The sequence below is a fragment of the Ovis aries genome, chromosome Y (genome assembly GCF_016772045.2).
Source record: "Ovis aries strain OAR_USU_Benz2616 breed Rambouillet chromosome Y, ARS-UI_Ramb_v3.0, whole genome shotgun sequence".
In the NCBI taxonomy this organism is placed as follows: Eukaryota; Metazoa; Chordata; class Mammalia; order Artiodactyla; family Bovidae; genus Ovis; species Ovis aries.
The window spans coordinates 23,037,122-23,061,995 of NC_082741.1; the positions used below are offsets into that span (position 1 = coordinate 23,037,122).

General features: G+C 42.9%; 1 protein-coding gene across 3 annotated transcripts; it reads right to left on the bottom strand.

Moving 5' to 3' along the window:
• Positions 1-7,388: 7,388 nt before the first annotated feature.
• LOC132659042 (zinc finger protein 280B-like) lies at positions 7,389-19,430 on the bottom strand. Of its 3 annotated transcripts, XM_060408543.1 has the most exons (4): positions 19,299-19,422; positions 18,503-18,562; positions 10,086-11,674; positions 7,389-9,555 (listed from the first exon to the last, which is right to left on the bottom strand). In XM_060408543.1, exons 3-4 carry the CDS (start codon positions 11,601-11,603, stop codon positions 9,535-9,537), a joined length of 1,539 nt encoding a protein of 512 aa, XP_060264526.1. In that variant the 5' UTR covers positions 11,604-11,674; positions 18,503-18,562; positions 19,299-19,422; the 3' UTR covers positions 7,389-9,534. The 3 variants fall into 3 exon arrangements, with proteins under 3 accessions (XP_060264526.1, XP_060264524.1, XP_060264525.1); XM_060408541.1 differs by having other exon boundaries at positions 7,389-11,674; positions 19,341-19,430; XM_060408542.1 differs by having other exon boundaries at positions 7,389-11,674; positions 19,299-19,430.
• Between the last annotated feature and the right edge of the window lie 5,444 nt (positions 19,431-24,874).

Here is a 24,874-nt window from a genome sequence, read left to right on the forward strand (position 1 = left end):
CAGTTACTCTCATGGAAGAACCTTCCTGCCCAGGGTACTACTTCAGGCGATCATCCCACACATCTTGGCCGACAATCCGCTGGCAATACGAGCAAGGTGAGCCAGCAGTCAAGAATCCCAAAGTGAATTGCTAACTGTGTTCAGGCCCAAAGCAACCACACCTCAGCAATCCTGTTCGACTCTGAGCAGTTGTGACCTGACAACCAGCTGAGAAAGTTAAGGCTCCTGGTGTCCACGCTGTGGCTGGATGCTCCCCGTTCAAAGTCCCAGAACCAGTGGACAGGAGTGGAACAACGTGCCCTATGCCCTACAGAGAGACGGGAGATGGGTGTGGATCCCACAGGTCGACACTCCACAACCTTGCACACCCACACTCATCACCCCAGGAACCACGTTTCACAAGTGATGTCAAGGTAATTCTACTTAGTGGTCACTGTGTTCAAGAAGTAGGGGGGTCCTGAAAGGAAAATATCAACTTGCAGTGGGACGATGGATGGCTCCGCAACAGCACCTGTCAGGATAGGGAGCAGGGAAAAGGTTCCTGCGCCGCCTCCTCTTCCTGAGCAGCAGACTTCAAAGAGCAGCAGAAAGGATACAGCTACGGCCCAGAAGCAAGGGATGCCCCAGGTGATGGCGATCCTCCAAGCCAAGTCAGGCTTCCTCCTCTGATGGTTCCTGCACATGAACTGGAAGTAGGCCCTGCAGTTCTTCTTATGCTCAGAGCTCAGTTCCACCAGCAGGGCAGCCAGTGCCTGCAGCGCATCTTGCCCTGGAACTCAGTAGTGCTCATGCTCATGGTAAGGTCAGAGAAAGTATGCCTGGCACTTGGGAAGGATGGAAAGGCCCTTGTATCAGGGTGTTCAAAGGGCTGTGGGGTCACCCACTGTGTCTTCTGTGTCTGGGATTGCAACCTGTTCTGTGTCTCAGATCTTCTGCACTCTCACTGGTCACCCCCAGACACTTTATTCCTGCCTCTCCTTTCTGCCAGGCATCCTTGCTGTACCACTGTGATTCCACTCAGAACTTGCTCACTCAGTGAGATAACGGGGATCAGAAAGTATGTCTACATATGTTCTGTGGGTTTGTGTATGTGTGTGTGTCTGCGCGCGCGCTTGTGTGTGTGACTCCCATATCTCAGTTATTTTCGGAATCATTCACCTTTACAACAATAACTGTCAGCTAAGGTGGCTCTCATGTACTGTCTCTGGTCATTTCGACTCAGAGGCCAATCCTCCTCAGATGCAGGCCTGAAGGAGACACACAGAGTCATGGCTGCGACACTTACAGGTGTGGCCCTGCCCGGACTCTACTCAGCTGTGCCTGTGGAGCCTGCCAATTGCCCAGTACCACACTTCCTTCAGGGTCCACCATTCTGCCCCCTCGCCTCCACCCCTCCTCCTGCTCCTGCCTCTGCACCTCCCCCTCCTCCTGAGCACTGGACCACAACGAGTAGCAGAAAGGATACCACGTTGGCCCAGAAGCCAGGGATGCCCTGGATGTTGGCACTCTTCTGAGCCAAGTCACGCTTCCTCCTCTCATGACTCTTGCACATGAACCAAACGTAGGCCCTGCAGGTTTTCTCAGGCTTAGAGCTAAGTTCCACTTACAAGGTCGCCAGTGCCTGCATCACATCTAGTGCCGGGAGCTCACTCGGGCCTCCAGGCCTTTCCTGGCACTGCTCCTCCAATGTCTTCTCCTCCAGCTCCAGGGAGGACCCCTGTTTCTGTCATTCATCTGGCACAACCTCCACATCCTCAGTGATGTCCTCTGCAAGCAGCTGGAAACCCCGTCTGATCCCTGCCACGACTCCGTCCACCTGGGCCTCGCTGTCCTCTCCTGCCTCCACTCTGAAGAGGGTGGCATCTTCGCCTGGTGTGGCCACTGGTGGCTGCAACGTCCCAGCCATGCACAGCATCACCAGGACAGGCTGTTGCTGGCCAGATGCTAGGAGGGTAGGGAAAAACCCCACCGTTTGCCACGTTGATCTCCATTGTTCACGGACACCAAATGGGAAAGGGGACGGAATGAATCAAATTCCCCTTTTGATCACTCAACAGGAGGTCCTAGTCACCAGGTCTCATTCATGTTCCTCAAAAAGAAAGCTTGTACTTCAGCATATAGACAAGTTTCCTCTCAGCGATGTTACTGTGTACACGCATATTTTTGTGCACATGTGCACGTAGAAATTTTAGTGCTTACCAAAATTCAAGGTCCTGGAAAGAAAGCTTGTACTTCTGCATATGGACAGGTTTCCTCTCAGCGATGTTACTGTGTACACGCATATACTTGTGCACATGTGCACGTAGAAATTTGAGTGCTTACCAAAATTCAATGTCCTGGGGAGGAAAGCTTGTACTTCTGCATATGGACAGGTTTTGTCTCAGCGATGTAACTGTATTCACCCATCTATTTGTGCACATGTGTGTGTAGAAATTTGAGTGCTTACCAAAATTAATGTTCCTGGAAAAGAAAGCTTGTACTTCTGCATATGGCAAGTTTCCTCTCAGGGATGTTACTGAGTACACGTGCATGTTTGTGCACATGTGCGTGCAGAAATTTGAGTGCTTATTAAAATTCAAGTTCCTGGAAAAGAAAGCTTGTACTTCTGCATATGAACAGGTTTCCCCTCAGCGATCTTACTGTGTACACGCATATATTTGTGCACATGTGCACATAGAAATTTGAGTGCTTACCAAAATTAATGTTCCTGAAAAGAAAGCTTGTACTTCTGCATATGGACAAGTTTCCTCTCAGGGATGTTACTGAGTACACGTGCATGTTTGTGCACATGTGCGTGCAGAAATTTGAGTGCTTACCAAAATTTATGTTCCTGGAAAAGCAAGCTTGTACTTCTGCATATGGACAGGTTTCCTCTCAGCGATGTAACTGTATTCACCAATATATTTGTGCAAATGTGTGTGTAGAAATTTGAGCGCTTACCAAAATTCACGTTCCTGGAAAAGAAAGCTGAACTTCTGCATATGGACAGGTTTCCCCTCAGCGATGTTCCCGTGTACACATGTATGTTTCTGCACATGTGCGTGTAGAAATCCCTGCCAGTTCGCTTGTGAGTATGAGCTACTGCAACTGACCTAGCCAGGTGATAGAAGTTGGACAGCGAAACCATGAAGTTCTTAGGGAACGGTACAGAGTCTCTGGCCAGCAGAAGCACTGAAGCCAGGGAATCGCTCCCCGTTTGCTCACTGAGCAAACACGTTCTAGGCGGAATCACAGTCGTGCACCTAGGATGCTTGGCAGAAAGGAGAGGCAGGAGGAGAGAGCCTGGGGAGTGTGAAGACGAAAGTCCACTACATCTGCAGTTTATGAAAAGTAGAAAATGTACCTAATGAGCTGGGAGGACAAACTGTACTTAATTAATTGAGTTATCTAAGAGGATTTCCATCCAAACCGCCAAAAGTACTTCCTGGTTTTTTCTTGCTGCCTGTAGTAAAACATGAAGGGATTTTTTTTCTTTAATGTTTAATATAAAGATTATTAAAACAGGGGACAAAACTTGCTGATTTGGGAATTTTCCAGTCTTTTAAGATGACAGAAGTTGTTAAAATTAATGACTCTCAAGCAAGATCATATCCAGGGCATTGAGATTAGGTGGTCTAAATACAACATTTTACACCACCGATAGGCCAGTTCTTCTTATTATTTTTTATAAACAAAGGTGTTCTAAAGACGAGTGTGACTGTAAAATTCTTTGTTAAGCCTCAGAAAGCTGGAAGGGGATGCCTCATGGCATTATTTAGTCAGGCCAATACCCTCCAAAGAGTTTAGGGGTGTCACTCAGAGATCCTTTCAGTCACACAATAAGACTTCTACCAAGGTTCAGGGTGTTATCCCTCAGCTATCTCAGCAGAAAACCAAGACAGAGTAAGCCTTATTATGAAGACATGTGTGACTGTCGCTTTGGAGTGGGGTGCTTTGCCTTGAACACCAGTAAGAGTATCAGGAGACACACCAAGGTTTTAAGATAACATATTTAAGTTCAGCTCGGACTGAAAGGACCAGCAATAGTACAAAATAGGAGCTCTGGACTTCTACCTTCTACAAGCAGGAAGCAGGCTAGGGAGACTGTTTCATGTAACCATATACTAGCCACCTTTCATGCAATGGCATCATGTCAGCGGGTAGAATGAAAAAATCAGAGACGGAAGCCTAGGAAGTGTCCAGGCCTTAAATACTAATCAAAGGACTGCCCGCAAGAACCCATGGGATTTCAGAACTGCTACTATTGACTCCCATCTCCCCTCCCCTTTCTGGAACAGGAGTGTCTATGAAGGTTATCTATGCCTGAACCACCACTGTATGTTGGCTGTGAAAGGGAGCAGATTAACTCATCTCTTTTGTTCACACATCCTCAGGTCTAGAGGAACTACACTTCTATAATTTGAACTGATGTGTTGCAGACTTGAGAGGCTCTTGGACTGCAAGGAGATCAAACCAGTCAATCCTAAAGTAAATCTCTCCTGCATATTCATTCGAAGGACTGATGCTGAAGCTGAAGCTCCAATACTTGGGCTATGTGATGGGAATAACCGTCTCATTGGAAAAGACCGTGATGCGGAAAAAGATGAAGGTAGGAGAAGGGGACAGCAGAGGATGGGATTGTTGGATAGCATCATCGACTCAATGGACTTGAGTTTGAGCAAGCTCCTGGAGTTGATGGACAGGGAAGCCTGCAGCGCTGTGCCCATGGGGTCGCCAAGAATACGACACAACTGAGCAACAGAACACTTGAGATACTGTACACGTGGACCCTGATCCATAGCTGGACCTGACTTAGATGACAAGGTCCTGAACTTCAAGTTAATGCTGTAACAGATAAATTGTTTAAAAGCATTGGCAGGAAAAGGCATTTTGGACATACACGCATGTGAACAATTTCTGGCCATGTGTGTACCACGTGGTTTTAAATTATGTCCACGGTTCCTTCCTCCGCCCCTTCACATGTGTGGTGGGCTTAGTGGCTCACTTCTCATGTTAGAATACTGTAGAAACGAACAATGAAGCGTCTGAGACTAGGTCATAAAAGGCACTGCAGCCTCCTTGATCATCCTCTTGGATCACTCACTCTAGAAGCCAGCTTAGTCATTTCTCGAGAGCACTCAGGTAGCCCTTTAGAGAGGCCCATGTGAAAGAACCGAGGTTTTCTCCCAACAGCCAGCAAGCAAACCGGTTTCATCAGCTATGTGAGTAAGCCATCTTGGAAGGAAATCCACCAGCGCATGTCAAGGCTTCAGAGGATGGCAATCTCATCAGACACTGAGCCACAACACTCAGCTGAATTACTCCTGGATTCCCAACTTTCAGCAGCAGTATGAAATAATATTGTTTTAAGCTGCTAGTTTTGGCTAACTGCTTATGCAGCACTAGTTCATTAATGCACTGCCAACTTTGGGCAATGTCTTTATTCAGGGCTGCCTGTCCATCTAGTCCAATCTAATCCAGAATCTGCTACTTCAGTTTAGAAAACATAGCCCACCCTTGATCTGACCACCCTCAGTATCCGATCAAATATCATTTCACTCACCGGAATATCTTATCAGCCTTGCCTAGCCTCAGCAATGATCCTCTCAGTTGAGCCAGAGTCCACCCTCACCCTTATAGTCCTCATTTTAATAAGTTTCCATCCACTGACACCCATTCTGTTATTGTTGTCCACTGCTTTTCAGTCTCCCATCTCTGTCTGCAATCCCATGGGCCCACCCTGTTCCTTAGCTATAAATCCCAGCTGCACCCCTCCTGGAGTCACACATAAGCTCAATCTCTCTCCCATGTTATAATACGCCACTGTAGTACTCTTACCTTGAATAAAGTTTTTCTTGCCACCTTTCGTAAGTGTTATGAGTACTCTTTGAACATTCCCAAGTTCTGTTAGTAAGGATTACTCTCAAAGGAATCTAGTTTTATATCTTTATTCTTTATACTATATTCATTCGGGGGAACAAATTTCTAGAATTAAAACATTTCATGTTTTTACCATACAAACAGAAAATATCTTTGAAAATACATTTACATATCTTAAAACATGTAGTAATCTGAAAAGGATGTGTATATAGACATGTCAGTGTATATACACACATGCCCTCAGAGCTCCAAGGAAAACTTAATTCTCAGTAAACAATAAATGAAAACATTCAGCCTGAAAATAGTGAACTCTTTGGAATCAACTTGCCAAAAATCTTAGACAATGAAATTTTAATTAAAAAACATGGATACATAAAAATATTTGGGATTCAGACAAAATTGCTAAATAAAGATAGGTCAACCCCTAAATCATCTATGGAAAAAAAAAAGAAAAGAAATCCTCAGTATCATGTAATAACCTATCATGGAAAAGGACCTACAAAAGAATAGATACGTATCTGCATAACTAAATCACTCTGATATACATCTGAAATTCAACATTGTAAATCTAATATATTTACAGGAAAAAAATTGTGAAGAAACTTCTAAAATGCAAAGGTATAAAGAAAAAAAATCCTAAAGAATGTAGGAAGTATCTATGAATTGAAACAAAAATAGAAAACAAAAATAAAGCTTGTTGGGATAAGACGACAAGAGCTGCTTCTTGGAAAAAGAAAATCAGAAACATTGATACAACTGTGGCAAATCTAATAAGGGGACAGGGAAGTTAATTCCAATACTAGAAATGAGGAATGAAATGGCATTCTGAGAGGATAACATTCAACTCTGTGTGGAATTCCTTTTGTTTCAGGAAAGGTCCAGTCAAGCAACAACCTGGGGAAAGAAAGGGAAGGAAAGAAAGAGGAAGAGAGACAAGGGAAGAAAGCAAGAAAAAGAAAGGAGAAGAGAAAGAAGGAACTTTAAGTGTCTCAACAAATGTTGTAAACTATCCAATAAAACAATTCTCTTCAAGATCTAAAAGCAGAAACGGAAATTTATTAAGCCAGATACCCATTGCTTTTGATGGTACTCAGAACAAGAAAGCCCACTTAGACATCACTGTTTAGAACTGGCCAACACAATACGATTATTTAAAAAAAATAAAAATATGCCATGTTATTTGTAAAAAGACAGCAGAAATAATTTTTAAAACATTATTTCTACAAATAATAATTTTACTTACAATGTTTTGGCAACATTAATAAAATAAATTTTACCTGAAAGAACAAGCAAGGCAGACAAGGAAATTCACAAAGGGCAGTAACAAAATAATAATCTTGACACATCTTCAATAATTTGTAAAGAAAACAAAGTGTCATTGTGTGAACAAAATATAGAGGTATCAAAAGAAAAACAGAGGAAGCTCCTGAAAGAATTCAACTCACTATTAACTATCTTTGATTTGCAGGCACAGAAACTGACTCAAGTTAATTCTAAGAAGCAAAGCCCTGATGTTATTATCTCTTCTCTTTTTCATTTTTCTTTTTTTTTGTGTGTGTGAAAATTTAGGAAATTTAGGCTGGAGAGGGAAGAAGAGGATAGAGACTTCAAGTGCCTTTAAGGAGGAGGAGGAAAGAGAGGGGGTTGGAGATTTGATTGTGTTATTTGAACAGCATTGGTGAAGCTCAAACAAGGGAGCCATGCAGGCCTACGGGAAGAGTATTTCCAGAAGAACAACACTTGCAGTCTGGATCGGCAAGAAACGGAATTTGATGGAGGAAAACCAAGGCCTGTGTTGTCAAAAAGAGTACATTAGTGGGGAAAATAGTACAGTAGAAGACAGAGAATGGAAGAGAGAAAGCAGTCAGGGACCATATTGTGGGAACCTTTTAATTTGGCAATAAATACAACTTGTAGTCCTTAGGAGCATACTTCACAGCAACTAACAGCAACAGTGTTGATAATACTAAGCAACAGTAAAAACACGTAACTAAAACATTTCGTATTTTTTACTATAGAAATCGAAGAAAGCAGATACATATGCAATAGTCTGCATATTTATTTATACAGAGAGTTTTCACGTGAGACCAGAACACACACACACTCTTTATACAACTAAAAGTGGTTTCAGCTGACACTTAGCAAAGTGCTTTGGCCCAAATAAACTAACCAGAAAGGCCTAGTAAAATATTCAAAGTGCAATATATCAATCAAGCTTTGAATAAATAAACACAATTTATTTGAATTTGAATTTATACTCACGAAAATACCTAAAATGGAGACAACAGATTCACTGCAGCTTCATCATCTGTAGTCCTTCCTCTTCAGTTCTGAGAAGGATGCTAACCGCTTGGTGATGATCTCTTTCCAGCATTTTGTGAAAGCTTAGAGGACTTAAAGAAACTGAGGCCTGGGGAGAGTGGCGAGAGACAAAGAGGAGGAGAAAGGAAGAGGAAACGGAGAGTTGCTCCTGGCATAGGTCTACAGACAGGATCCCAGCTTCCTGGAATGGTGCACAGAGATTGCTAGGTATCCGTGCCAGAAGTGGAGAAGGGGTGACATTCAACTGCAGGAGGAGACTCAACTCCAAGAACCTAGAGGCAGCCAAGTGCGCTGATGTTCAGGCACCAATACTTAGAGGCTACCCCACAGGTCTGTGAAAGAGCCCTTGGAGACCGCAAGAAAGAAAGTTTCCACAAGTATAATCACAGATTAGATGGTTGGATACATTAGAGGAAGGGTAACTCTATGACCTGATAATTACTGAAATACATGAGACAATTCTTGCACATCAGACTGTGTCAAGAAAGACGGAAACTCAATCAGTTTGATACAATGGGAAATTACACATGCAAAGAATTAGCTGTTAACCCTACTACATTTGTGTCCAAGGCAAGATAAGATACAGAACCGAAATCTTCACATGGTCAACTCGGGTAAGACACATGTAACTGGAAATTGGAAGGAAGAGTTCCAAAAAGGCTTTAATCACCCTGGACTATTTTTGTCCACTATATTTACGATTCTTGGACAACTCCATTGTAGCTTAAGGGTAAGAGAACTCAATTTAGCCCAATTCAAAAGCTGAACAGATTTCCTCTGTTTGATCCTTTTCAGTTACAACTATGGGTCCAGCGCAAATCAAAGTGGACGTCAAGGCTCATTTTCCTTTGGGAATTTTAATTTGCTTTGCTACTGTGTCTGACACAGATATGCCGACCTCACTGTGACTACAGGCCAGCCAAATGGGAAAGGGGACAGAATGAATCAAATCCCCCTTTTGCTCACTCAACAGGAGGTCCACAGGCACCAGGTCTCATTCTATTAACTATCTCTGCTTCTCCAACTGCAGTCAGTGCTACACAGGGCCTGCTTCATGCTTGCCAGGGTCTCTCACCAAACACAGTCATTTTAGCAGCTGGCATCCTTGAGATGTCCCTGGGCTAGGTGAAAGCACTCTGAGACAGTGTTCCTTCTCCCTTGGCTCTGTGCCTGCAGTGAATGTATGCCTCTTCCTCAGCTGGGACACGAAGGCACAGCTCTTCACTGATTAAATCCCGTGTCTGGTCCAAACTCACATCGTAGCTTCTCCATCAACCTCCACTGCACGCTTTCAGAGCCAGGTTATCTTAGATCAGCCCAAGAGGCACTTCAGAGAGTGACATTCAAGTCTGGCTATATAGCTGATACTGAGATCTGCAAGGCATGAAAACACTTCAAAATTACGTTGCTAAAACACTCTACAGATTATATGTATAGGAGAGCTTTCGAACTTACAAGTAACATCAAATACCAAAATAGGTTCTTACTTTTCCTTTCTCCACTTCTCTCATTCTCTCTCTCTCACACACACATGCACACATCCTTTTTACATGTTAAGACAATTACACGAAAAACAGATCATAGATTTTTAAATAACATCTCAATATGCAGATCAAACAAAACTGTACTTCCTCTATTTAAAACAAAATCACATAAATTACCCATCGGTTTCCCTATATTTGATATTACTGAATAATGCTATAAGTTGATCTTTTTGTTTTTAATGGGATTTTTAACTTTGACTGAAATACTTGCTTCAGACTTACTGAAGGCAGAATTAACTATTATTTTTCTTTTTTTGACCTCCTCCTTTTAGATTTGGGGGGTGATGATTCAAAATCAGATGTGTTCACAGTAATGGATGCTACTTCCACCAATCCTGGCTGAAGGGGTTCCAGTGATACCTGAATAACAATTTTTGTTTCAGGAGACAATCCTTCTAGCTGCTTAGGCTTCTTAAACATTTGATGACACTGGGTCTTGTGCTCCCTCTCCTCTTTGGAAGTTAAAAACTGTAGCCGATATTTGGAACACTGGTGAAAACTCTTTTCCCAGTGCCCTCGATGATGACGTCTGTATGCTGTTGCAGTTTGAAAAATTTTGAGACAAAACGGGCAAAGTAATTTCTTAGTGTTACCATGGTATGCTCTGAAATATGCATCCACATCTGCAAAAAATGATGATCTGTAACTGCAAACCTGGCATACATAGGGCATTTCACCAGGCTTATGATTGTCTTTCATGTGCTCTAAGAGAACCTGATCTGTCTCAAAGGACAACTCACAGATGTGACAGACTGCGGAGGGCTCCTGGGCCGTGTGGACACTTTCAATGTGACACTGCAGCTGGAAGGGAGTAGGAAACTGGCGGAGGCAGTGCTGGCAGGTGGTGTGGGTTTTCCAGCTGTCACCTCTCTGCCTCTCAAGTTCCAAATGGTGCTTCATGTGATTCATAAACTTGACATTTTTTAGAACTTTCAAGCAGCTGAGGCATTTAAACGCCGTGTGGGTCTTCGCTTCTGGCTGCCCAACTCCTCCATGCTCGCCATAGTAGAAGTCACGAAGTAACACAATCAGATTTCCTTCTGTGGGATCACCAATTTTGTTTGGACTTGCCAAACTTGGAAAATCAGTTTTTGTCTGTCCACTTTCCCCTAAAGGTCTTACAGGCTTGCAATGAACACTGTCCTTTGGAAAAGGTGTTGGACAAGGTTCTCCATTCTGAACATGGCCTAGTGAGGTATGGACACGGTCTGGTGTGCTTTGCTGAGTGGTCTCTGTATGAAAAAAACCTGATGGGGAAAAACCTAAAGAATGTTCCCCTACAATGCCATCACTGAGTTTAGGCCTTCTGGGATTTCTGCGATTTGTTTCACAAGGGGAAACTCGCTTTGATACATGAGGACTTTTATTCATATCTCCTGCAGAAACTGCTGTTTCTACTGGATGCTGCAATGACCTTGTGAAGGTAATGAAAGAAGAACATAACTCCTTCGAAAAGCAATCAGGCACTATTTGTGGTGAAAGATTTTTATAATCAGCTTGAGACGGAGGTTCAATAATAATAGGACTACCTGTTGATCTTGAGTCAGAGTCAGACACTGGCAAGACAGTCTTTGCTTCTGATGTAGGAGTCACATGACTAACAGGCTGTAATCTGTGAGCGTTACCTCTCCTGAAGTGACCACACCTTTTTCTCCTTGAATAAGAACCTGGGGTATCTCTGTTCAGTATGTTTGAAACGACTGGTTTTGAAGCTGAGCTCATCCCAACAAAGATCACGTCAGCATCTTCATTTCCATGTTCCACTCCAACCAAGATCACTTCATCATCATCATCATCATCTACTTGTTTGGTCTCTCCCTCCCTTTTCTGTACTTCTGGCTCTTGTTCTTCTTCACGTAACATACATGGGAGTTCCATATTTTTAATACTTTTTTATTCTTAGAGGGCGCGGCCACAAGTCCCAGTGCTTCCTTTATACAAACTGCCACCTAAGTGTAAACATACTACAGATTAGTTAAGTACAGAAAAATGGGCTATTTGATTATCTCCAAAACTCTAGAGTACTTATACACACCCTTATCTTACAGACAAAGACACTGAGTGTCAACCAGACTCAATGACAGCTAAAAAACCTACGACTACAAGTCTCCATGGCTCTAGAATCATAGCTTTGTCGCATGTTCACTTTAACCTCTTCTACTTAAAAAAATAAAGAGGAAAAATAAAAAAAACCCGCCACACTGATCATTAGGTGAAATCACATGTAAAGGATGAGTATTTTTACAAAAACATTGTTCTACAGCGTTTCGAAGCATGGACTTTGGAGTCATAGGAGATTAAGTTGGAATTCTAACTTAACCACACACCAGTTGTGTCTTCTTGGGCAAATTTGTAACTTTTAAATGTGTTTCTGTATCTTAAAGACAAACATGCTTATTTCTTAGACTTAAGGTTAACAGCTTTTTTAAAAGGCATCAGCTATTCAATGGCATCTGTTTTGTAGTAAAAATGGAAGAAAATGGATCTTAAATGCACATTACAACCGATTCACAAATTCTAATTTCATAAATGTTAACAAACAAAATAGGTAGCAAATTCAAAGTATAATCTATCTATACCTAATTAACAGACAGCATAATTCAATGTCAAGCACTTAACACAGGCCTAGGAAAAGGAGAATGGGCTCTCTTTGATAATCTCACCCCAATTCCACACTGATATATCCTAACTTTCTCCCTCTAATCCTGGCTAAACTTCAATCCAACAATGCTTCATCCTTTATGCCACATGTCTCTTCCACACATAGCAGGCAAAGTGATGCCAGTCTTTCTCTCATACCAATATCAGACAGAGATATCACTCACACACACACACACACACACACACACACACACACCTGATATCCCTCATGAATACAGGTGAAAGAGTCCAAAACAAAATACTTGCAAACAAAATTCAACAGCATATAAACAAGACTGTATACCATGATCACATGGGATTTAGGGAGGTATGCAAAGTTGGTTCATGATAGGAAAGTCACCAACATTATGCCATTTTAAAACAATAAAACAAATAACACATCTGCCTGAAGAAAAAGCATTTCCTTGAATCTAGCACCTTTTCATAACCAGGGTTAAAAGAACACTTAATAATTAAGAACAGAAGAGAACTTTCTCAATCAAAGGGCACCTGTAAAAAGACCCACAGCTAACATCATACTTAAGAATGAAAAACTGAAAGCTTTCCCTCTAAGACTGGGAACAACACAAGGAAGTCTATTACACACTTTGGCTCAACATTATACTGGCAGTTTTACAACCAGAGCAATCAGGTAACAAAAGAGAATTGTTGCTGTAGTTTAAAAAAAAAAAAAAACAATGAAAAAACAAAAAACCGCCTTCAGAATGGAAAGTAAAAATCAAAGTATATTGGAGATAACATACATTTGTATATAGAAAATCTTGAAGAAAACCCAAGTATTAGAATTAATATAAAGCTTGCAGAATAGAAGACAAATATTTTAAAAGTCAACCACATTTTACACTGTAGCAACAAATGTTGTTGAGTAAATACTTGAATCTACACTAGCATTCAAAAGAATACTTAGGAAGTCAGAAAGAGGAAGACAATATATTCTTTTGAATGGCTGAGTAACACTCCATTGTGTATATGTACCACAGCTTTCTGATCCATTTATCTGTTGGTGGACATCTAGGTTGTTCCATGTCCTGGCTATTATAAACAGTGCTGCGATGAACACCGGGGTACATGTGTCTCTTTCAATTCTGGTTTCCTCAGTGTGTATGCCCAGCGGTGGGATTGCTGGGTCATATGGCAGTTCTATTTGCCATTTTTTAAGGAATCTCCACAATGTTCTCCATAGTGGCTGCACTAGATTGCATTCCCACCAACAGTGTAAGAGGGTTCCCTTTTCTCCACACCCTCTCCAGCATTTATTGCTTGCAGACTTTATAGGAGTCAATTCTAATGAGACGGATGAAACTGGAGCCGATTATACACAGTGAAGTGAGCCAGAAAGAAAAACACCAATACAGTATACTAACACATATATATGGAATTTAGAAAGATGGTAATGATAACCCTGCATGAGAGACAGCAGAAGAGACACAGATGTATAGAACAGATTTTTGGACTCTGAGGGAGCGGGAGAGGGTGGGATAATTTGGGAGAATAGCACTGAAACATGTACACTATCATGTAAGGTAGTCGCCAGTCTATGTTTGATGCAGGATACAGGATGTTTGGGGCTGGTGCACAGGGATGATCCAGAGAGATGATATGGGGTGGGAGGTGGGAGGGGGGTCAGGATTGGGAACTTATGTACACCTGTGGTGGATTCATGTCAATGTATGGCAAAACCAACACAGTGTTGTAAAATAAAATAAAGTACAAATAAAAATAATAAAAAGGAGAGAAAGACAAATATCATATGGTATCACTTACATGGACTCTAAAATATGACACAAATGAACTTATCTATGAAACAGAAACAGACTCACAGACATAGAGAGCACACTATGTGATTCCCCAGAGGGGAAAGTTGGGGTAGGCACAGATTGGGAGCTGGTGATTAGCAGATGCAAACTATAATATATACAAGAGAGAAATAACAGCGTACTGTATATCACAAGGAACTATATTCATAATTTGTGATAAACAATCATGGAACAGGGTATGAAAAAATTGTATGTGCATATGTGTGTGTTTACATATGAAGGAAAGGAAAGGACAACTGTTGGCAAGCACATACAGAAACTGGATCCTTGTGTGCTATAGATAGATTTTAAAATGGTGCAACTGCTACAGAAAACAGTTTAAAGGCTCCTCAAAAAACTAAAAAACTAGACCTGATACATGATTCAGCAGTTCCACTTCCGGATATAAAATCAAAAGAAGTTAACATGGGGTCTTGGGATATCTGCAGAGCTGTGCTCACAGCAGCACGAAGCACAACAACTAAGAGGTGGAAGCATCGAAATGTCCATCAAATGTGATATATACACACAATGAAATATTATTTAGCCATATAGAGAAAATTCTGTCACATGCTACAACATGCATGATCATTTCAGACATCAAGCCAAATGCAATAAGCCAGTCGTACAAAAAGACAAATACTGTAAGTTTCTACTTGCATGAAATAGCTAACACAGTCAAGCAATAGAGAGGAAACAAAAAAGAATGATGGAGTCCATGGTCTAGGTCAACGGGCAAGAAAAGAGGAGTTGCTGTTTAATGGGACAGGTGATGGGTACAGAGTTTCGATTTTGCAAGCTGTAAAGGTGTAGAGATCTGTTTCATAACAATGTGATAAGGAATTCTCTGGTAGTTCAGAGGTTAGGACTCCACAGTGTCCTATCAGGGGCCTGGGTATGATTCTCAACCAGGGAACTGTCATTCAAGCTGCACAACACAGCTAAAACAATGACAACAACAACAAATCAACACTGTGACTACGTGTGTGTATATGTCTTAGTCACTCAGTTGTGCCCAACGTTGCATCCCCAGGGACTAAAGTTCACCACGTTCCCTTCTCCATCAGATTTGCAGTGGGTTGCCATTTCTTTCTCCAAAAGGCTGATGAAAGTGTGCAAAATACTTAGAATGCAAAAATGGTTAAAATGGTAAAAATTTAACTTAGAGGTTTTCTACAACAATTAAAAACAGAAAAGCATTTAATAACCAGGAAAAGAATTTGAATAGACATTTCCGACTCTTTGCAACCCCATGGACTGCAGTCTACCAGGCTCCTCCATTCATGGGATTTTCCAGGCAAGAGTGCTGGAGTGGATTATCATTTCCTTCTCAAGGCGATCTTCCCCACCCAGGAATTGATCCCAGGTCTCCTACCTTGCAGGCAGACACTTTCCCTTCTGAGCCACCAGGGAAGCCCTGAGCAAAATGTCAATCAGTCTCACTGAGATACTACTTCACACCAGACTACTTCACACCCAATCAAAAGGACGAATAATAACAAGTGCTGCAGAAGATGTGGAGAAAAGGAATCTTCATGATATTGTTGAGGTAATTGCTATAAAATGGTACAACCACTCTTGCAAAAGTGGTTGGTCAGTACCTCAAAAATTAAATATAGAGTAGAGATATGATCCAGGAATTTCCCTCTTTTGTATATATGCACCAACACTGAAAATGTTCAGTCCATGCAAAATCAGTGTTCACAGCAACATTACTCGCAATAGCCACAAAGAGTACACCATCCACGTATTATCCATTCATTGACGAATGGATAAACAAACTGTGGTATATGCTCAAAATGGACTGCATGGAAGCCATTTACCATATTCATATACCATATTCAGCCATAAAAATAAAATAAAAACATTCACTGCTATACAAGCATGAACACGATGAATCTTGAAAGTACACAAACGAGGGGACTTTCCTGGCGATCCAGGGTTTAAGACTCTCCACAGGTGCCATCCCTGGTCTGGGAACTAAGATCCCACATGCCACATAGCTAAATAAATAAATACTTAAAAAGAAAATACGACATCTGAATAAAGCCAGACACAAAGGTCACACATTGTATGTGGGGAACTGTAGGTGGAAGACAAGCAGGAAAGAGAAGCACTCTGTAATCCAAGTGAAACATTTTTTTCAGGGAGGAGGAAATGAACTACTCTGATAAAGGTTGCCAACAAATTAAATAAAATAACAATTAAAAGTTCACCACTGAGTTAAACATTTGAATTCACCTGTGGCCTTGACAAGAGTGGCTTTATGGGAAAATGAGAGAACTCGAGATAACAAAGTCTAGGAACAACTCTGCAGAGTTCTATAACAAGCAAATATGAAATAAAAGCAGCAGAAGCAGGAGCTGTCACCAAAAAATGGATTTTTAACGACAGGTCACGTTATAGTCAGTCTGTTTGCTGATGGGAACCATCCAGAGAAACAGAAACCTTAATCCAGGAGGACAAAGAGGAGACTTGCTAGAATATCAAGAAATGAGTAGGTCTAGAAATGAGCAGATCAGGAATTGAGTACATCAAACCACAAGAGCACACAAGCTGGAGAAGGCAATGGAAACCCAAACCAGTACTCTGGCCTGGAATATCCCACAGGTGGAGGAGCCTGGTAGGCCGCAGTCCATGGGGTTTCGAAGGGTTGGACACGACTGGGCGACTTCACTCTCATGCACTGGAGAAGGAAATGGCAACCCACTCCAGCATTCTTGCCTGGAGAATCCCAGAAAAGGGGGAGCCTTGTGGGTGGCTGTCCATGAGACTGCAGAGTCAGACACGACTGAAGCGGCTTAGCAGCAGTAGCAGCACACAAGAAGGGTACACAAGCCGAATAATTTGCTCACATTGACAGAGCTGAGATCATATTAAAAAAAAAGGCTGGCATAGTGGATTAATGGGTATGGTAACCAGCCTTCAACTGAATTCAATCTCCTGATATTCCTACCCCTGTGTAGTTCTCTCTCAATCTATCACAGGGTAGACCTGTGAGACTAAGCAAATACACAAGAGCAGATGTGTAACATCTCAAAAAAACTCTGCACTTTATCATGGGTGCAAGTACTTTCCTGAATCACTCATTCTGAGTAAAGACAGCAGCCTCCACAAGAGAAGCCCCTTGGAGAGGCCCACAGAAGGAGGAACTGAGGCTTCAAGAGTACAGACAAGTGAGAGAGCTTAGATTCAACTAGCTAAGTCTTCAGAGGTTGCCAAGCCAGACAAAAGCTTGACTACTACCTCAGGAGAGATCCTAGGCCAAGAGATAACAAGTGGTAAGTTCTTTCAAACTATTCCATTTTGAGATCATATGTACAACACAAACATTTCAAGTTCTAATACCATTCACATCATACTTACACACAGATCAGTTCTCCTATAAATATAGCTAAAATCAAGACACACACACACACACACACACACACACACACCCCTATCCACAGCACCAAAACACAGGAGTTGCCTGGCAGTCCAGTGGTTTGGTTAGGACTCAGCCCTCTCACTGCCAGGATCCTGTGTTCGATCCCTGGCTGGGGAACTAATATCCTATGAAGCCACATGTTGTGACCAAAACAAAACATGCGGTGAAGTTCAAAGCTGTACCAGCAAGATAAGTATACAACACAGCTGTAGGCACAAGTGGCTGGGCATAGAGCTTCCTATGATCTTGTTTACTCGCATGAAATGAACTGAGATGGTGACTCACCCCCATCCAGTGGAGTTCACTTACTTAATGAAGAAAAGCCCTTAAGGGTACAGAAATGAGCAAGTAATCTCACAGTGAACATGTTAAATCACAGGATAATTTCTCTGAATGAACCACCGAATTCATTCATTCATTTGGCCATGCTGTTTGGCTTGTGGGGTCCCAGTTCCCTGACCAGAGACTGAATCCAGACCACTGCAGTGAAAACCCAAAATCCTAATCACCAGGCCACCAGGGAACCCCACACCTGCATTGCTTTGCTTTGCTAGCTAAAACCTTAGGATATGTGCATTGCCCCATTTTAGCCTCACCAAGTGGCAGGAGTCAACTCTACACAGCTTAAGACCCATGGTGCTCTTACTTTTTTTCTTTCAAGAAGGCAGGCGAAAGCGCGTCACCATGCCTGTTTTTAAGCTTGCCACTCAGAAAGCTGCAAACCTGAAACCATGATGGCCCTGAAGTCAGCACCCGCAATCAGGGTCAGGTAATCCCCAATCAGGAATACTCTCTCTCAACAGCAACGTGTCAGCCGACGAATGAAAGGAGAAAAACGCAAAGTAAGAAAGCCACACCTTTGTCCCTTGTTGTAAAGATGTCTGTCACCTTACCTCAGGGGCCCACTGAAGTCCTGAGCGCTTGAGACCTCCCAGGCAGCACACGGTCACATCCTGGGGACAAGCAGAGGAAACGGCCAGGGTGAGTCCCCTGTTCCGGGAACATTCTATCCCCCCAGGCCCTACCTGGTCCTACCCTACGGATGCTGACCAGGCGTCTCACACTCAACCAGACCAAGTGATTGAACTCCTTTGCCCTGAGCTTCTTCCTCCCACCTCCCTTCTCTCAGTAACAAACAAACAAATACCTCATCTGCCAACTTCCCGAACCAAAGGCCTGAATCTCGGGGCCCCCAGGGACGGGGCAGCCCTGGAGTCTGAGGAGAGGCCGAGGAAACAGGAAAACGACCAAAGCACCAGGGCAGTGAAGAGGCCACTAGATCGATTTTTTTTCTTTTTTTTTTTGCTGCGCTCGCCTGACTATGCCTGGGTGCAGGACCGGGTTGGGCCGTGAAGATTTGTGTGTGTGTGTGTTTAAATCATTAGGTTCCACAGGAGAGCTGGGGGTGGTGCCCGGGGCCAGGGGCCTAAGAGGCCCTTTCCGCGAGCTGACTTGTGCCACCCACCCCCGGGCCGGAAAGCTGCTGGAGAGCTGAGCCCGCCCAGACTAGAGAGGAGAGAGGGCGAAAGGCGCCTGAGGCCTGTGGGTCCTGCCGCACGCTCCCTCCTGAGGGCCCGCGGGCCCTCAGCAGCCGCCCCACCGAGCAAGGCCTCCTGCGAGTGGGGACCCGAGAAACCCTCCCTTTAGCCGTCAGGCACCTCTTAGGCTGAACCACGCTCCAGTCCTTACCAGCCCCCGTTGACGGAGGAGACAGAACTGCCTGCGGCTCACCTGCCTTAGGCAGTTCCCAGATCAAGCCTGAGGAGGCCAGCCCGAGGGGATGACGAGGCGAGTCGGACGGGAAGATGCTTCCTCAGGTCTGGGGCGCCGCCTCAGCTCCCCCTACAGGCGAGCGGGCTGACTCCGATGATTGGCTGCCAGGTGTCGGCTCCTGCCATCTGATTGGCCGCGAGGCTGAGTTGGGCGCATGCGCGCGCGATGGACACCCCACCACCACCCCCTCCCCCCACCCCGTAAAAGCACCCCCTGTGGGCGTGGTCAGGCTGAATCTGAATCTCAAAAGAGTATTGGGTCAAGATTGCTCAGCTCACCAAACGCGAAGAAAGAAAAAACAGATGGCACAGTCGCCAGGGCACAGGGCTGAGAACGGCCTCCGAGTCTACCAGGGGAGTCCAGTGATGGTGTCCGGCACTCACAGCCCTCAGGGGTGACCTCCCTTAAGCCAGTTCTTTGCTTAAGGAACTTGACCTTACAGTGAATCTTGGCGCCCCTCCTCTTGGAATTCCATTTCAATCAAGGCAGGGCAGCCTGCCCCTGTTTTTGCACTGTCTATTGTGAGCTGAGAATGAGCTTTACTTCTTCTTCTTCTTCTTTTTAATTTTAGAGCTTTACGCTTTTAATGGCTGAGGAAAACCGAAAAGACTTTTATTTTCTGACGTGGAAATTGTGTGAAATTCAGTTTTCGGAGTCCTTAAATTTGGAACAGGGACTTGCCAGTTTCTTTCGTTGTTGTCTATGGCTGAAAACTTAATGGCCAATGATCATATTCGCAAAGCCTAAAATATTTCTTCTTTGGCCCTTCACAGAGTCTTTTTTAAATGCCCTGTGCTGCTGGAAGTCTCCTAGTAGACCGTTGAGATCTCCTATGGGAGGATAAAGTTTTGGTTTTGTTACATTATTTTCTTCTCTAATATATTCATTTTTCATTCTTTACTAATTTCATTCCTTCACATCGCTATAAGTTTGTTCTGTTGCTCATCTTTACAACTTTTTGAGATAACTGTTTGTAACTCTCATTTCTCTTGTATCTAATGCTATAAATTTACCTTAATTTGTTGTTGTTGTTCAGTCCCTCAGTCATGTTGGACTCTTTGCAACGCCATGGACTGCATGCAGCACACCAGGCTTTCCTGTCCTTCACTGTTTCCTGGACTTTGCTCAAACTCATGTCCATTGAGTTGGTGATACCATCCGAACATCTCATCCATCGCCGCCCACTTCTTCTCTTGCCCTCAGTCGTTCCCAGCATCAAGGTGGTTTCCAATGAGTTGGCTTTTCCCATCAGGTGGCCAAACTATTGGATCGTCAGATTCAGCATCAGTCCTTCCAGTGAATATTCAGAGTTGATTTCCCTTAGGATTGACTGGTTGAATCTTGCTGTCCAAGGGACTCTCGAGAGTCTTCAACACCACAGTTCAAAAGCATCAGTTCTTCGGCACTCCACCTTCTTTACGGTCCAGCTGTCACATCCATACATGACTGTGGGGAAAAGCATAGCTGTGACTAGATGGACTTTGTCAGCAAAGAAATGTCTCTGCTTTTTACTAGGCTGTCTAGGCTTGTCATAGCTTTTCTTCCAAGGGCCACATATCTTTTAAGCTCATGGCTGCATTCACCACCCACAATCATTTTGGACCCCAAGAAAATAAAGTCTATTACTCTTTCCATTGTTTCTCCGTACAACTTTAACTGTGTCCCGCAATTTTTGCGAATAGGCTGTTCATTATCATTCACGTCCGAGTATATCCTAATATTCTCTTCTAAAGACAAGCCTAAATATTGCATGGGCTTCCCTGGTCATTCAACTGGTAAATCGCTTTCCAGCCAATGCAGGAGACACAAAAGGCCTGGGTTCGATCCCGGGTCAGGAGGATCCCCTGGAGAAAATAATGACAATCTGCTCCAGGATGCTTGCATGAAAATTCCATAGAGATATGTGTTAAGATAGTTATTTGTATTTTCCAAGTGAATGGCATTTTCAAAGACGTTTCTTGGTCAATTTCTCATTATTGCATTATAGTCAGATGACACAGTCTAAATATTATTGATCCTTTGTATTCGAAGATTTCCGTTAAGTATGCCGTACTTCAGATTTCCATCTCCGTGAAGTCAAAATGAAGTGGGTGTTGTGTAGAAAAAACACTTGCAATGTCTGAAATGTGTGTATGTGAAATGACTTCCTTTATGCTTCACAATTATTCCAGCATCTTTCAGTAGGGTACCTTTAACTAAGTTCCAGGGTTTTCTCAAATTTTACCAGTTTTTCCACAAATGTTCTTTCCTAGTTTCATAGTCCCATATAGAATACTGAACTGCATGAGAATATAGGGCAAGAAGCTACAGATACCTCCCTTAGCTTACTCTGGTCTATAGCTGTTTCTTAAACTTTCCTTGTTTTTCAAGCCTTTTGACAGTTTTCAGGAGTCCTTCAGGGACAGGTATTTTGCAGAATGACTCTCTATATGGGTTTGGGATGTTTCTCCTGATTGCCCTGGGGTTTATATAATTGTAGAACTATACCTCCAAGGCAAAATATCTTTCTCATCATCTCCCATCAAGGATTCATACTATCAATATGACCTACCACTAGTTCGTCTGCTAGAAAGTTGTCTCCTTCCTGCTGACATATTCGGTTCTTGGAAACAAGCCGCTAAACACAGCCTACATTTAGGGAGGGGCATGGAATCTCATCTTGAGGAAAATATCGAAGAGATACACAAATTACTGAGTATACAAGTTAATTGAAACGCCTTTGTAAGGAAGATCTGATCCTTCTAGCCATATCTTTTAATGTTAAATTAATTAAAGTAAAGATTTAATAGGTTTCCCAGTTGGTGCTAGTGGTAAAGTACCTGCCTGCCAATACAGGAGATGTAAAAGATGTGGGTTCAGAGGAGCCTGGTGCGCTACACTGATGGGGTCGCAAAGAGTTGGACAGACTGAAGCCGCTGAACACACACAAAGATTTAATACCGCAGTCACACTGGCTACATTTTAACATTTGCAAAGTGGCATATTAGACACGGACATAGAAAATATATTTTACTGAGGATTCCTTAATGATCGGGTTGTTAGAGATTTGTGCTTCCAGGGGGCAGAGAGTCAACCCCTGGTTGAAGATCTAAGATCCATTAATCCTCACCGCAAGGCAAAAAAAAAAAAAAAACAAACAAAGAAAGAAAACAAACCCTGCTGGATGAATACTCCATCTGAATATACAGATAAAGGATATAAACAGAACACCTCACAGAAAAGAAAAGAAACATAAGCATTTATATATGTGAAAAGCTGATCGCCCTTATGAGGGAATACATGTAACAATTATGAAAATGTTTTCTATTGCTGCAGAAAGGTCTGTGAATAGCACTGACTTAGGTCATTGTTTTTCCAACCTTTCTTCTTTTCAAATGTGATGCATATTAACACATGAAACTGCTTTAGCTCTGTCTCAAAAATTTGCTATTTTCACTATCATTCAGTTCAAATAATGTTTTTCCCATAACAATTTCTCTTAGGAGCAATAAGTTATTTAGGTTCAGAAGCAGGAGAAGGAGAAGCCTAAACCACAACATTAAAGAGGCTTGTGAATTGCAGAGGTGCCGCTTTTGCACTTTGGGTTCCTGGCAATCCTTACTCTATCCTCAGCCTGTGTGCAGTGCCATTGCTTCATTTTCAAACTTTGGGAGTTCTGTACTCCTCAGTTATCTTTCTGGGGTTTTGTTTGGTCATGCCACAGAAGCTGTGGGATCTTAGTTCCACAACCAGGTGTTGAACCCTGGCCATTGACCGTGAAAGCATCAAGTCCGAACCACTGAAGCAACAGGGAATTCTCATACCTCTTTCTTTCTTTCTTTCAAATATTTGTTCATTTACTTGGCTGTGCTTGTTTTTAGTTCCAGCACAAGGACCCTTCAATCTTCATTGTAGCATGTGGGAGCAGGAATTTTAATTGTCACATGTGGTATTTTTAGTTGCAGTATGTGAGATCTAATGCCCTGACGAAGGAATGAACTTGGATGCCCTAATCTGGGAGCACCGAGTATTTCCACCGGACTACAGGGATGTCCTTCCCATGAATGAACCCAGGTCTCCCACATTGCAAGTGAATTCCTTACTGTCTGAACCACCATAGCTTCGACTATAAGAATTTTGGTCAGCAGAGTGATGCCTTAGCTTTTTTTTTTTTTTCTTTTTTAATGCTGTCTATGATTGCCATAGCTTTCTTCCAAGGAGCTAGCTTCCTTTGATTTTGTGGCTACATTCACCATCCACAGTGATTTTGGAGTCCAAGAAAATCAAACGTGCTGTTATTTTCAGTTGTTCACCATTTCTTTGCCATAAAGTGATGGGACCAGACGTTGTGATCTTCGTCTTTTGAAATTTGAGTTTTAAGCCAGCCTTTCACTCTCCTCTTTTGCCACCATCAAGAGGCTCTTCACTTTCTGCCCTTAGGGTGACATCATCTGCATATCTGAGGTTGTCGCTGTTTCTCCAGCAATCTTGATTCCAGATTGTGCTTCATCTGGCCCAGTGTTTTTCATGATGTACTCTGCGTTTAAGTTAAATAAGCAGGGCAACAGTATATAATCCTGACGTACTCCTTTCCCTATTTGGAACCAGTCGCTTGTTCCATGTCCAGTTCTAAGTGTTGCTTCTTGACCTGCATACAGATTTCTCAGGAGGCAGGTCAGATGGTCTGGTATTCCCATCTCTTTAAGAATTTTCCAGTTTGTTGTGGTTCACACAGGCAAAGGTCTCATCACTTCATGGAAAATAGATGAAGAAACAATGGAAACAGTGACAGAATTTATTTTCTTGAGCTCCAAAATCACTGCAGATGGTGACTGCAGCCACGAAATTAAAAGATGCTCACTGCTTGGAAGAAAAGTTGTGACAAAGCTAGGCAGTGTTTAAAAGAAAGAGACATTACTTTGCCAACAAATGTCCATAAAGTCAAAGCTATGGTTTTTCCAGGAGTCAGGTACAGATGGAGGAGCTGCACCATAAAGAAGGCTGAGTGCTGAAGAATGGATCCTTTCAAACTGTGGTGCTGGAGAATGGAGAAGACTCTTGAGAGTCCCTTGGACTGCAAGGAGATCCAACCAGTCAATCCTAAGGGAAATCAACCCTGAATCTTCAGTGGAAAAACTGATGCTGAAGCTCCAATACTTTGACCTCCTGAAGGGAAGAGTCAGCTCATTGGGAAAACAAAACAAAACAAAACCCCTGATACTGGGAAATATTGAAGGCAGCAGCAGAAGGCATGACAGAGGATGAGATGATTGGGTGGCGTCAGCAACCCAACGGAATGAGTCTGAGCAAGCCTCAGGGGATGATGATGGACATGGAAGCGTGGCATACAGAAGTTCATGGGGTCACAGGGAGTCAGACACGACTGAGCAACTGAACAACAAGAGCCAGGCAGGGTCTTTATGTACAGCTGGCTGAACCTCAATGGGGCTTTTCTGAATTTCTGGAGGTGGGTAGAACATAATTTTTTAGCCAGATCCCATGCTGCAGCATGT

Bases quoted from the DNA above. Each gene is read 5' to 3' on its own strand.
- LOC132659042 (XM_060408541.1), bottom strand. From the start codon at position 11,603: ATGGAACTCCCATGTATGTTACGTGAAGAAGAACAAGAGCCAGAAGTA.